Genomic DNA, 14,147 nt, shown 5'->3' on the forward strand with positions numbered 1-14,147 from the left:
AGTAATGCGCAAATGTGTTAGGTAGGTGTGAAAAATGATCTAAAGTAAGAATGCTTTAAAAAAATAAACATGTTAATAGTTTTTTAAAACATTTAACAAAAATGTAAAGTTAGTCAACAGAAGAAAAATCAAAATCAAATCCATATTTGATGTGACAACCCTTTGCCTTCAAAACAGGATCAATTCTTCTAGGTACACTTGCACACAGTTTTTTAAGTAACTCGGCAGGTAACCCCAGACAAACTCGATGATGTTGAGATCAGAGCTTTCGTGGGACCATACCATGACTTCTAGGACTTCTTGTTCTTCTTTATGCTGAGTTTGGGGTCATTTAGATTCCTCCCTGACGGTATTGCTTAATGGATAAGTATCTACCTGTACTTCTCAGCCTTGAGGAGACCATTCATTTTGACAAAATCACAAACTCAATTTGCAGAACTCTCCAGCACTTAAGCTAACAAACTGCCATTTGCTACAGCTAAATGTTTCAAATTTTGACTCATCAGTCCAGAGTACCTGCTGCCATTTTTGTGTTTTTGTGAATAGTTGAGTCACTTGGCCTTGTTTCCATGCTGGAGGTATGGCTTTTTGACTGCAAGTCTTCCATGGAGGCCACTTGTGACCAGATGTCTCTGGGCAGTAGATGGGCCCAGAGACAGGGCCCACTGTTTCCTGCCAAAGCTGAGCTAATGGCACTGATGGACATCTGATTGCAAACGGAAGTGAGCATGATGTTGCTGCACAACGCTTCCTTGGCTGACCACTTTGTCTACGGCCCTCAACATTGACCATTTCTTTCTGCTTCATGAACAGAGCATGGACAGAACATCTGAAAACCCCTGTCTGCCTTGAAATGTCTGCCAGGGAGAGCTGATGCAGTATAACTACCTTGTGTCCTGCTGCTGTGCTCAGTCTTGCCATGGTGTCTGACTGTCAGCAACCTCATCTTGTTAGTGAGTTTGGCTGTTCCCAGTCCAGCCAGTTTCATTCCAGTCATGGATTGTGTTTCAACCTACATATTAAATTAGCCCCTGTTTGGTATTATGGTTAAATTATACACCTAACTATATACCTACAAAATCCTTGACTTTGTGTAAGTGTACATAGAAGAATCGATGCTTTTGGACGGTAAAAGGTGGTTACGCTAAATAGATTTATTTTTTGGCCTGTTGACTCACTTTCCATTTTGTTAAATGATTAAATAAACTTTTAACATGTCTATTTTTGAAAGCATTCTTACACGTGGAGCCTTTCCAAATACATAGCATCACTGAAGGATATAATAAAGAGCTGTTCCCTGCTGCAGAGAGGCACTCTCAGTGCTGAACATTGTCTAGCGGGGAGGTGGGATTACCATTTCAATTTACTTTACCTAACTGCTGTGATTTCTTAATGTAAAGATCTTTATATACACATTGTGTGTGCGATGTAAACATTTTTGTTAATGATTATGGTACATCTTCTTTTGTTAGAGAAAGAGACAGCAACAGCTCTCAACATACTCAGACCGCTTATCGAAACAAATGATGAGAAATGTATTTTAATGGTGGTGTTTAGCCTTTTTTGCTAAAGTGTGCACTTGCAGCAAAGTTGTTCTTTTATATCCGTTTTAAATGCACAAAGAATTCATGAAGGTAAAGGTCAAAGTTTAAGTTTCTAGCAAGCTCACCTACAAATCTCCCTTTTTCCTGATACAAAATAAATATTAATAGGAGAGAATGCTAATCCAAAACCTGATTTCAATGCAGAATGAGAGCTGAAATGAGGTGTAATGTACCCAACTAAACTAAGAATGACAAACCATTTATGGTGTCAGGGTTGTATGGTTAAAGATGCAAACTGAAGCTCTTTCTCATTATAAAAATGTATACTGGATAAATACCAGTTTACATTCCACACAGTAACATTTCTAAACAATGCCAAAGAAATATATTCCTAGTACAGCATTCTGAATCAATAAGCTACACCCATTTTATCAAATGACATTGTCAGGGATATTAAATTCATAAAGCACTTGAATAATTAGGTTGCTGACCATGTAGCCAACGTGTACAATGGATAAGACCCCAGATTGGTGCGAAGCTTTGGTCGATGAGGAGAACATAACACTGATGGCTGTGATCATATTCTCACTGCACGCACATCACCAGGTGGAGTGATTTATTATCTATATATACTTTTATAAGTTGCGTCAAGAAAGATAGTTGTGCTAACACACCTATGGCCAAAAGGGGTAAACGGGTATTGGATGGTGCCATGTGATTTTCACTTTTTTAAACTCCAACTCTCCACCCCAAACCATGTCATGAAAAACATTCCAGAAAACAAATTTGTCATATAAGGTAGGAAACACTTTCTGTCAAACAACTGTTTTTGCAATGAAATTTATTAGAAATTTTTTAATCTCACACAGGCTGGCATATAACTGAATTGAGTGAATGCTAAAATGGAGAGGAATTTTGGAGATGTCAGCAGATCTCTTATTAATCCACATAAATTATTATTACATCCCTAAAACTTTGTATGTTTGCCTTTGACAGGATTAATCTTTCTTTCAGCTTATTCCACAGAATTGGCATTCATTCACTGGGACATCCTTTTTAAGTTTACTTTGGTAAATGTGCTTGTAATCGCATTATTAATATATCACTGATTTTCAGTGCCGGGCTGGGAGTGCTGTCTTAGAAGTTTGAATTGTTCTACATTCTTGTCTGGTAATGTAGTATAACTATATACAAACAACCAGTTTTTCATCCAGACATGATAATACAAAAACATACCATTTTGTTGTTTATTTCATGGAAGTGAATTTCACAAACTTTTTCCACGACATCTTCATTTTCAAAGGTTACAAAGCCGAAACCTGATAAAGAAAATATTTGGTCAAATATTGTGTAAATTCAAACAATGAATGTTCTAAAACACAAATCAGCAGTAAGTCCAATAAAGAAATGGCCCAACAAATTTGCTAGATGTAGCATGAACAGAATTATTGTTTTCAAATAATTAAGTGCCAGAGGGTTCCTGGAACTAAATGGAGAGCACCACGGGTCGTTCTGGAACTGAATCAAAGTACTAGCAGGTCAGAGCAAAGCAACACAAGGAGCAGAAAATCAAAAATCTATGTTCCACCAAATGTAATATCGCTTTCTTTGGGCTAAACAGTTGCAAACTCATGTATTTTTATTTGCCCTAAATGTAAACACCAAGAGAGTGAAATGTGAGTCATACAATGTGATAATAATACATAAGCATCTAAGAAGAAACAATAACGAAGCATAATGTCCTGGAGGAGAGAGGGCAGTAAGAGACAAACTTGCTCGGGTACACTGCAAGGGCCACCACATTGCTAGAGGCCCTGGCCATCAGCATACGTTGCCTACAGCAGTGCTCATCAACCCTCTCCTCAAGGCACGCCTAACAGTCCAGGATTTAGGTATTACTCAGGTGTGTCCTAAGGTATTTCTGTTTTTCTTATTTTGTAACACCTTAGTAATACCTAAATCCTAGACTGTTGTGTGTGCCTTGAGGAGAGGGTTGAGGAGCACTGGCCTAGAGGATAATCCAGAAAGGTGCATTTTACATAGCTGGGACAATCTTTAGCCTATTACATTCCCACGTTGCAGTCTGTGTATGAGGGTTATAGAGTAGAACATCCTTATGTCAAAACCATGTCCATTCCTGGTTTAAATGGGTAATCACCAATATTTTCAGATGTGTTATAATTAGCAATAAACTAGATTATAGGTATTAGTGTCACATTCTGCCATGTAGAATTACAAGGAACAACACATTTAAAGGGAACAGTAGCATATGTTGTTCTTTCTAATGTGCCGGCACATTCAGGACTTCGCTGCATAATGAGATAATAACAGCCCGGAGGAGAATTCCACGGAAGCTCAAATACAATCCACTCAGAAATCAACATACACAGAATGTATATTCTAGCTCTCAGCATTACACAAATTATATGTTTGTACTGATAACTATGTGAAGTCTCCTCAAACACACGAACAAAGCTCTGAATAAAGAGAGCTAAGCAGAGTAACTCAAATTCCACATATGTGGTTTGAGCTATGGGATTTGCACTGGATTCAAATTCATTCACCTGAGACTGCAGAACACCTCACCTCCATAAAACTATTGTATTAGAAGATATATTCCACATATCATTGTGTAGATAACTTACCTATACAATACCTTTATATATATATCGCTAGACAGAATAATGAAAAAAATGTTTGTTCACATATGTTTCAGCCATGTGATCACTGGTGCAGACAGGTATGTTCCCACCTAAATGTAAAGATGTCAAAACTCTCTTGCTTATGATTACCGAGTAATGGTGTGATTTCTATACTACGGGCAGACATCTGTCTCGGTCATTTTTATACATCATTGTATACACAACATGGACAAAAGGACTTTTTTTTTTTAACATGGCATTCTAATATAGATATTAATGTGTAGTTGCCCCCCCCCCCTTTGCAGCTATAACAGCTTCTCTTCTAGGAAGGCTTTCCACAAGATTTTGGAGTGTTTCTGTGGGAATTTTTGCCCATTCATCCAGTAGAGCATTTGTGAGGTCGGGCACTGATGTTGGACGAGAAGGCCTGGCTCTCAATCTCTGTTCCAGTTCATCCCAAAGGTGTTTGATGGGGTTGAGGTCAGGGCTCTGTGCAGGCCAGTCAACTTCTTCCACATTCAACCATGTCTTTATTGACTTTCTGCACCGGGGCACAGTCATGCTGAATTAGAAAAAGGCCTTTCTACAAACTGTTCTCACAAAGTTGGAAGTATTGAGGGGCGTAACTAGAAACCATAAGGCCCTGGTGCGAAAAAGGCCCTGCCCCCTCAACAGCTGGCATGTGCTATCATTGCCCCCAAACAACTTATAGTTGCCTTCTTTGCCCCACCGTCTAACATACACTCTGACACAGGTGCACTAACCACATTTTAATGTCTATGTATTTAGAATACAATTTCATAAAGTCCCTGTTGGTGTAATGGTCAGGTCTCCCAATACTTTTGCCCATATGGTGTATGACATAAATCTTAGTTAAGAATAAAAATGTCTTGAATGCAGATTCATATAGTAATTTATCTAAAATTCTACATTTGACTGAAACCAACGTCATGCAGAGATCAATCCCAAATAAAAAATTAAAATGTGTACAATGTACCAGCATAGGCTTATTTAGTTTTACAGGATTTTATTACAACACATCAAAATGTAAAAGACAACAGAAATTACTCCAAGGAACACCACTGTTATAACATGACAAAGGTACTTCTCAAAATGTTGTAGCCTAAAGAGATGTTCAGCTAATGCGCACACATACCACCCATTTAGTCATTTGTAAGTGCAAGGAGTTTACTTCTTTGTTATTTCTAAGGGTCAGAAGACATGCACAGGGCACTGCTCTCACGGAAAAAGCAGTCAGAATAATAATAAAATGTACTCCTTGAATCAGCTGAGGTCTGCGCTTTCCTTTGAACACCCTGATGCAGTCAACCCTAAGGGTCAGCCAGCATCCGGAGATGTTATTTGTCCCTTTCTTCCTGAATTACTTCCTCTAATACCTCATCAGGACATCCTGAGGCCCTTGAAAAGCTATTAAAGTTTGAGGCTTCTGATCTAAGCATATGCCTCCCTCATCTCTACTGCATCAAAAGGAAGATGGATTTGGCCCAGTTAAAGGCTGTTTGATGCCTGCTGCCTGCCCATCAGCTATGCAATGTATTTACTCATCTAGGACCTAGATCTGCCAGACAAAGCCACGTGGAAAGGCTTTTGGCAGGAGGCTCCGGCTGTGTATCGATTCCCTTTTAAAAATCAACACTGTCATTTTCCTAACAACTGCTCAATACTTAAACAAATACAACATGAGAAAAAAATGACACTTGTCTTCTCTCAAGACAGCCTGAAGCAAGCATAAACTCAACCAGCCATTGTGAGAAACCAGCTTACCAAATTTAAATATACACATTTTCAGGACAGGAAAAAAATATTACTTGTGTAAGACAGAGTTCAACAATGATACCATAATAGCAGCGTCATGCAGACAATGAGATAAGGACTCTAGGATAGACATGGTTTGAGGAATGAAAAAAGGCATCTGCAAATGCCTGCGGGGGGGGGGGAAGCATATAAATGTAGGGCTGAAACAACGAATCGATAAAATCGATAATAATCGATAACGGAAATCGTTGTCGACGATTTCCGTTATCGATTAATCGAGTGATCGATTCGTTGTTGGAGCACTCGGCTCCTTTTACTTACCTCCGCGAGCGTTCCCCGCTTCCGCTACACGCGCCTTCTTTTAGTTGCGGTTCGCTCTGTGCGAGTGGCTCCGTTCGCACAGAGCGCTTCGCTCTGTGCGAGTGGCTCCGTTCGCACAGAGCGCTTCGCTCTGTGCGAGTGGCTCCGTTCGCACAGAGCGGTTCGTGGGGGTGGGGTTTCAGGGGATGCAGGGCAGAGTAGGAGACTGAGTGCAGGGCAGGGTGGGGGTGGGGATGCAGGGCAGGGTGTGAGTGTGGGGGCAGGGCAGGAGACTGGGTGCAGGGCAGAGTGGGGGTGGGGGTGCAGGGCAGAGTTGGAGACTGGGTGCAGGGCAGAGTGTGAGTGTGGGTGCAGAGCAGAGTGGGTGCAGGGTGTGAGTGTGGGGGCAGGGCTGGGTGCAGGGCAGAGTTGGAGACTGGGTGCAGGGGCACAGTGCAAAGTGCCAGGGCTGGGTGCAAAGTGCCAGGGCTGGGTGCAAAGTGCCAGGGCTGGGTGCAAAGTTCTGGGTGCAAAGTGCTGGGTGCAAAGTGCTGGGTGCAAAGTGCCAGGGCTGGGTGCAAAGTGCCGGGTGCAAAGTGCCAGGGCTGGGTGCAAAGTGCCAGGGCTGGGTGCAAAGTTCTGGGTGCAAAGTGCCAGGGCTGGGTGCAAAGTGCTGGGTGCAAAGTGCCAGGGCTGGGTGCAAAGTGCCGGGTGCAAAGTGCTGGGTGCAAAGTGCCAGGGCTGGGTGCAAAGTGCCAGGGCTGGGTGCAAAGTGCCAGGGCTGAGTGCAAAGTGCTGGGTGCAAAGTTCTGGGTGCAAAGTGCCAGGGCTGGGGCAAAGTGCCGGGTGCAAAGTGCCAGGGGTGGGGCAAAGTGCTGGGTGCAAAGTGCCAGGGCTGGGTGCAAAGTGCCGGGTGCAAAGTGCTGGGTGCAAAGTTTCTTGAACAGTAATAGTCCACCTCTTTTCAGAATGTTTGGGGTTATTTTGTTTCATAAATATTGTGTTTGGGTTTTTGTACTTTGAAAATATTGTTTTTTTATTACATCATAACAAAATAAGAATGTTAATGTAAATTTTAAGTTGTTTTTTAACATCCAGTTTGCATATTGTTTTTTTTATCCGATTAATCGATTAATCGAAAAAATAATCGGCCAACTAATCGATTATTAAAATAATCGTTAGTTGCAGCCCTATATAAATGCAATAATTACCAGGGATTTCACATAGGAATACTGACCTATGAGTCAGAAAACACTTAAATTTAGTGTCACTTTAGCTACATGGAGCTGTGAAGGCACAAAAGTAATTTTTAAGGATGACTGAAAGCATCTCCTGACCTCAGAAAGCACCCTTGTCACAGACCCCAATCTCCAATATTTTCCTTGGTCACAGGAACATTTTGTGGCTTTTCATATCAAATCCCAGTCAAAAAATGAAAGTGTTTAATACGGCAGGGCAAAGAGTACCTACACATATTTTTGTAACAAAGCAATTTGCCTTGGAACAGGACCTGTACAGTCACAGAGGTCTATGGGTATAGGTTTTTTAAAGACAGGGCACAATTTCTCTTTGTTATACCTCCGGGCAAATATGCATGCCTTTTCAAGTAAGAAAAAGACATCACTCAATGGTAAATTGGAAAATGGTTTCATATTATCGTTATCTTGAGTCAGGGTGAGGTGTTTAGATAGCCTGCAGGTATTCCTACTCTGTTCCTGAGGTCCGTCTAAGCATTCACATCTCTGTCAGCCTCGTGCTTTTTGTTTAACGGGATCACGGTCACCCTGGTCTACTGGAAGGTGACTGGCTATTATGCTGTCTCTGCACGGCGTGCTCACCAGCAAAGGCTAAGGGCCCTGTCACAGCAGGTCCTCACACAGCTCTGCTATTATTATATCACATATATGCCAAAAGGAAGCATAGAAGTGAACTATTTTATATATTTGTATATTATAAAACAGGTGTGTATTATACCCAAGATTTTAGTATCTTGGGTATGTGGGGCATATTCTGCGTGTGGCTTTGAGCTCTCACATATTATATGAATCAATATGTCTCTGCCAGTAAAGAATGAAAGTCTAAACAATATAATTTAACATAACAATGCCTAATCCACAAATACACCTTCAAAAGAGCAATGCGCGATTTTGGGGGTTTTCCAGTATCCGGAAACTCTCCAAGACTTCAGTGTGTCTGTCAATGGGAGCTATGTTGTCCTGGGAAACCTTTGTAGGAGGCCAATGAGTGTTCTTCACAGATAAAATAAGCATTGTATGGAAAGCTTTGGATGCTCATGTGACTTTGTATACATGAAGAGATGGCCAGTGGGCTCAGGGGGAATCCTTCCTAGCCTCACAGTCTTATCTACCAGAAATGTACATTTTTTTTAAGGAGTCACAAGAAAAACATATTTAATTTTACCTTAGGCAGGTGACAGATGTAGTTATCTAGGTCCCATAGGAACGGGAAGTCCATGCTAACATGACAGACAGAGATAATGAGAGAGAAAAAATGATGACAGATGTTTTATAGGTCATATTTCAACCAACGCAAAGACGGAACACAGAATGCTTGCACTGCACTCCAACACATTCGCTCCTGTATGCCCCGAACATACAACGAGACTATAAGTCAGTAAATTCTTAATAAGATGATGGCGTAGGTCACAGAACTCGAGAATAATGATAATGGAGGATTGCTTTGTCTAGATTACTGCAAATTTTCAGCCTCATTCCAGAGGTGTGTTATTTACGCACCTGCTTTTTCATGTTTACACCGATGCTTTGGCAGCTGGCTCCCGTAAACTGTAATAAAATGCCTTTCACAAAATGAAGAAATGTGACCAGACAAGCCAAGCATAATAATATTAAAGCCTGTGTCAATTAATTTTTCTTCCCCTTGATAAATGGGCCCATTCCATCCATTAATAATGAAGGGAGGAACAAGAAAAGTTGACACCAGCTTAATTTATTTTCTCAACTTGCCTGGTCATATCTCTTCTTCTGCTGGTAAGCTTTTCTGCAGCAACTGGGAATTGCGAGCGGCTCTCGTACAGCGTATGAATAGATTGGTGTGAATCAGTGTGCTCGCACGTTCTCCTCCCCCAATAATCAGAGGGGAAGTTTCTTAATATCCACGTATAGCACCTGAGCCTAGCCTGTCATTAATAAGTAGAAAAGAAAAAATAATGCCCAACTTGCATACCTCATAGGCTTAACAGCTTATAAAGAGGTGTTTTCAGCTCCAGTTTTGTATCTAAAAAGAACTGATCCTGGAAAGGATCCTCATACACACGTAGACACAATGTGTAAGGAAGGCAACGATTACAATCAACTGCTTTGGTATTACGAAAAAGGCATTTTCCGAGCATGGTAGTGGTACCTGTAGGCTCCTATATCTTATATTTAGAAAATTTCTGAATATCACCCACAACCAGGGCCGGCCCGACAATGGAGCCGATTGGGGCAACCGCTCCAGGCGGCACTTTGAAGGGGCGGCACTTTGCCGCCCCAAGCCCTTTTTTTTTTAAAAGCGAAAGAGAGAGAGAGGGGCGCCCCTCTCTCTCTCCTCTGCGGCGAGTCTTCCTGTTCGGTCTCGGTGCTGGCTTGTAATGCTGAGTGCCGGAAGATTTCCGGCGCTCAGCATTACAAGCCGGCACCGAGACCGAACAGGGAGACTCGCCGCAGGACTGCTGAAAGGTAAGTACAAGGGGAGGGAGGGGGGCGGGGGAGAGAAAAGGTAGATAATGGGGGGGGGCAGCAGGGACAGCGGGAGAGGAAGGGTAGATAATGGGGGGGGCAGGGACGGAGGGAGAGGAAGGTAGATAAGGGGGGGGGGGGGCGGCATTTTGCCTTGGGCCGGCCCTGCCCACAACATATTTAGCTATAGGATTTCTGAATAACAAGGCAAAGGATTTTAACCAGACTGGGCAGAAATATTTTCGAGAGGTCATTAAGGGAGCAAAGGATTTTAGGATAGAGTATTGGTTACGCTTTTGTGTGGTATATTCTAAAAGCATGAAGATGATTTAGGATTGCAAGTCACAACACCTTGGAGTGAAACCGGTGCATTGTGTCCTTCATACATCTACCAAGCCTTCATAATGAGCACCTGTTGCTCGTAGCCGTGTGTGTGTGTTTGTGTGCAGCCATATACATCTTTTGTTTCTTTCGATGAGCTAAGTCTGTGTCTGAATACAGAAGGCTTTGCTACTGGGAGCTAAGTCCCCTACTCTGAAATAAAACATCTCTGTGCATATTTACTGCCGCTCAGGCCATGGAGAATTATGGCTGTCAGGTCTCTTGCAGCTCCGTAACTAAAACTTCTAAAATATTACATTGTCTCATCATGTCAAATTCGCCTTTATTGTGTTTGACAATACGGGTAATCACATACCATATGCTGTTATGTTTTGAAAAGAATTTGTGTTGACACTTTATATTTATTTATTTTAAATTTAATGATACGGGCACAGACCAGCTAGGGTTGCGTTTGTTAAATTAAAAGCATCGCAGCTCCATCCGCCCTGTGATTTTCCAGCCATGACAGTACTCTGGTTTATCTGCTAACCACATCCCTTGAGAGCCAATGACAGAGCCCAGGAAAAACGTGTTGCCTTCTGAAGTCAATATTTTACAGATATTTTCCCACAAACTCCAAGGTCCAAATATTTAAATAAGTTAGATTTGTGTTCTCCCGTGAATTACCTTAATTATATATTTAATTAGATGGTTTTAATCAAAACCAGGAAATTAACTTAAGTCTAGGATTATATACAATGGAAGTAATGTAAAGGTAGAGGGCAATTGGCTTCTCTTTTGGTCTCAAGAAAGCAATGCTAGGTTTCTCCTTTCTTCAATTAAGGTGACCTGTATTATGAAAATACACGACAGATCCAAAGAAAGTTCACGATATGTGAAATGCACAGGCCACTTTATAGTCCCAGTTTTGCTCTGTTTGACCATGTGGGTAACATAAAGCTTACACTATTAAACTGCCTTAGCTACATCTTTGGTAGAAGAAAATAGGATACCAGAGCTTAAAAAAACAGAACGTTAAATTAGAACAATAATGTGATAATACTAAGGGATGGTGTTTTGTGCTCGACTGTGCAGTGAACGTTGTATATTTTGTAACACTATGGAAAATCATAATAGTCTATAACAACCTACATCATTTTTGTTTCTGAAGCTGTCTTTGCAATGTGTTTTCATTTGGCATCAGATACAAAAGGTATGCCTCGTAGGGACCAGTACAGGGAGACTGCCTGTGGAGGGGTAGCTTCTAAAAGTAGTTTACATAAAAAAAAGTAATGGGAATGTTATTGTTGATTAGATATGTGTTGCTGTAGAGCAAACAAAACCATAGTTTATAGGACAGCGACAACACCTGAAAGGTAGAAGTGGTGCAGTGCTTTCTTTGTAAAATATGCATATTATACAACCTGTCTGTGTACATATAAAACTATATATATATATACATATATATATATATATACACATATATATATATATATACACACACACACATATATATATTTATTTACATACATACATATACACACCACACACATAACTGAATGACATCATTTGTGCACAACCACATAGCAAGGAAGAGCGTGACATCCCTGAACAACATTTGTAAAAACACGTAAGTTCTGATTGCTTGTTTAGTGGATTTATTATGTAGACATTTATTCAGTTATGTTTTCTCTGTGCTACGATGTGAACCCAGCTGCTAAGGGGCCTGGGTTCTCACAGCATGAATAATTCATGATGAAATACAACATATATAATATACATAGCGATTGCAACATTAGAATTTATGTGATGACATCCTTTGTTTTGTGTTTGAGCCTTCCCAAACTTATTTCAGGTGACTACATTTGTAATTAGTAAGATTAAATAAACGTGGCCACTGATGGGCACAGCCAGCGAAACGGAGGCCATGCCCAAGCTGGGTGGATTTGCTGCTAGGTGACACTTGACAAGCCTGCCTGTGTCTACTGGTCATAGTGGAACGCAACAAATCATGCTTACTCTGCTCCGAAGCCCAAATCGGATTACATACCGAAGGCAGATCACAAACAGAAGGCAGATATAAATGCACTTGTCCTGTTCATTAGAATGTGCCAAAGGAAATGAGACATTGCATAGTAAGGGATTTGTTTTGCTAAGCAAAGCATGGCCACTAAGCTTCTCAAAATTCATTTAACCTCTTTTACACCAAAGCAAAGAGTGAGCGCATGCACTATAGACAAGGAATTGTCTATACAGACATTCGAATTCCTGTAACAAGTAAAATTTTTGCCTAAAATACACTGGCAGCTTGTATGCTTAACAAAACAAAAGAATATGAATTATGCGGTTCAGTAGGCGTTGACTTGCATTATACAACCAATACATTTATAATTCATTATCAATCAATGCGCGCTGGAAAACCGTCTAATGAACGTTTGGTCAAAAACGTGGAGCAGATAAAGGAAACTATCTTTAAGAAAGCGTGGAAGTTTACACAGCTATCGCCTATTGCAGCTTCGACTCCAAAGAGACGAGGAAAATGTATGTTAAAAAATGTAGAGTGATTGCATTAGTTAACAGCATGGTCCTGCGCGATTGGGAATCCAGTAGGGGCTACGGAGGACAGAGAGGGACAAAACCCCTAGGCTGTGAAGACACATATGCATTCTGACAGAGCAGATAAGCACTCACATGGCTATACCGACGACACATAGCTAATGAGGGGGGACTAAGAAACAGGCGATCACGAAGTACGTCTATGCTGTACAAGGATAACCCACCACATTGTTGCCATCAGCAGATTATTGTGAAATAAGTGGCAGTATTATTTTGAAAATCTGATAGAATATAGTAAATACGGTATTAAGGATGCAGTTGCAAAAAAACCCCAGCTGCTTAGATGAATACCTTTGTGTATACATGGGGCAACGTATACATTGACATATGCATTTAGGGGCATAAAGTGAACCCCTGCGGTGGGGAATCGTCTCAATCATGTGGTTTTCTTGTCTGAAACCAAGTAAGATTTATCTGACCAGTGTAGCCAAGCCAGGAAAAAACCACACTTGCCCATCTGGAATCAGCAGTTGAGTGAAGATTATGATTCACCAGCAGGTGGCACCAGTGTCCTGGTGGCCAAAGGTAACTTGGAAACATTAGGTAATAAAATGTTACAGGGTAGGAAGAAGGAGCAGGTCCTTATAAAACCAAGCCACATGGAGCCTACCAGCTAGGAAGGCTAAAAAAAGATTATTCATAGGGCCTACTGCAATACAATATGGCGTTCACTCAACCTGGTCAACTAGTAGAGTCACATTTACAATATTTTCATTGGATTACACTTATAAAAACCTTTCTAAATTAAATAAAAGCACATCTGCTGCTTAAAGGAACGCTCCAGCTATCATATACAATTTACCGCATTAGATAGCAGAGTGCCAAGTTTAAAATATAATTTTCTGCCTCTTTAAAATACCACTGATTGGCTGCTTCAAGCAGCTAAAAGCAGCAAGGAAATCAGACCACAGTTGCAGCTTCTCCTAAAGGCGAGTACATTTATCTATTTCATTTAGGTTAAGATTGCATTCTAATTTATTTTATTATCTATTCGTTATTGGTGGGTCTGCATAGGACAGTAAACTGTCCCTTTAACTGAAAAGGAAAAAATAGTTAATGGTACAACTAACTATCTCATGAGTATTTCCATAAACAAACATCCAGCCAGTCCCACCACAGCCAGAGGGCAGCTTGTCCGCAGCCTCCAAATAGTGAGAACATTAGCGCCAGAATAATTTCCAACCCAGTCAGTTACCACCCAGTGATGTCACGACTAAATAGCTGGTTTACACAATTTTAGTGGCCATTCA

General features: G+C 41.0%; 1 protein-coding gene across 7 annotated transcripts in view; it reads right to left on the minus strand.

Annotated features, from left to right (window-relative positions):
- The window catches only part of LOC149300883 (RNA-binding protein Musashi homolog 2-like), a 284,563-nt gene that overhangs the window by 78,893 nt on the left and 191,523 nt on the right, over nucleotides 1-14,147 (minus strand). For all 7 annotated transcript variants that reach the window (XM_089484527.1, XM_089484526.1, XM_089484524.1 and 4 more), the window contains one exon: nucleotides 2,781-2,863. In XM_089484527.1, coding sequence (XP_089340653.1) covers nucleotides 2,781-2,863 — 83 coding nt within the window. The remainder of the gene's footprint in view (nucleotides 1-2,780; nucleotides 2,864-14,147) is intronic.

The sequence above is a fragment of the Sceloporus occidentalis genome, unplaced genomic scaffold (assembly GCF_023333645.1).
Source record: "Sceloporus occidentalis isolate IW3139 unplaced genomic scaffold, rSceOcc1.0.p SCAF_22, whole genome shotgun sequence".
Classification (NCBI taxonomy): domain Eukaryota; kingdom Metazoa; phylum Chordata; class Lepidosauria; order Squamata; family Phrynosomatidae; genus Sceloporus; species Sceloporus occidentalis.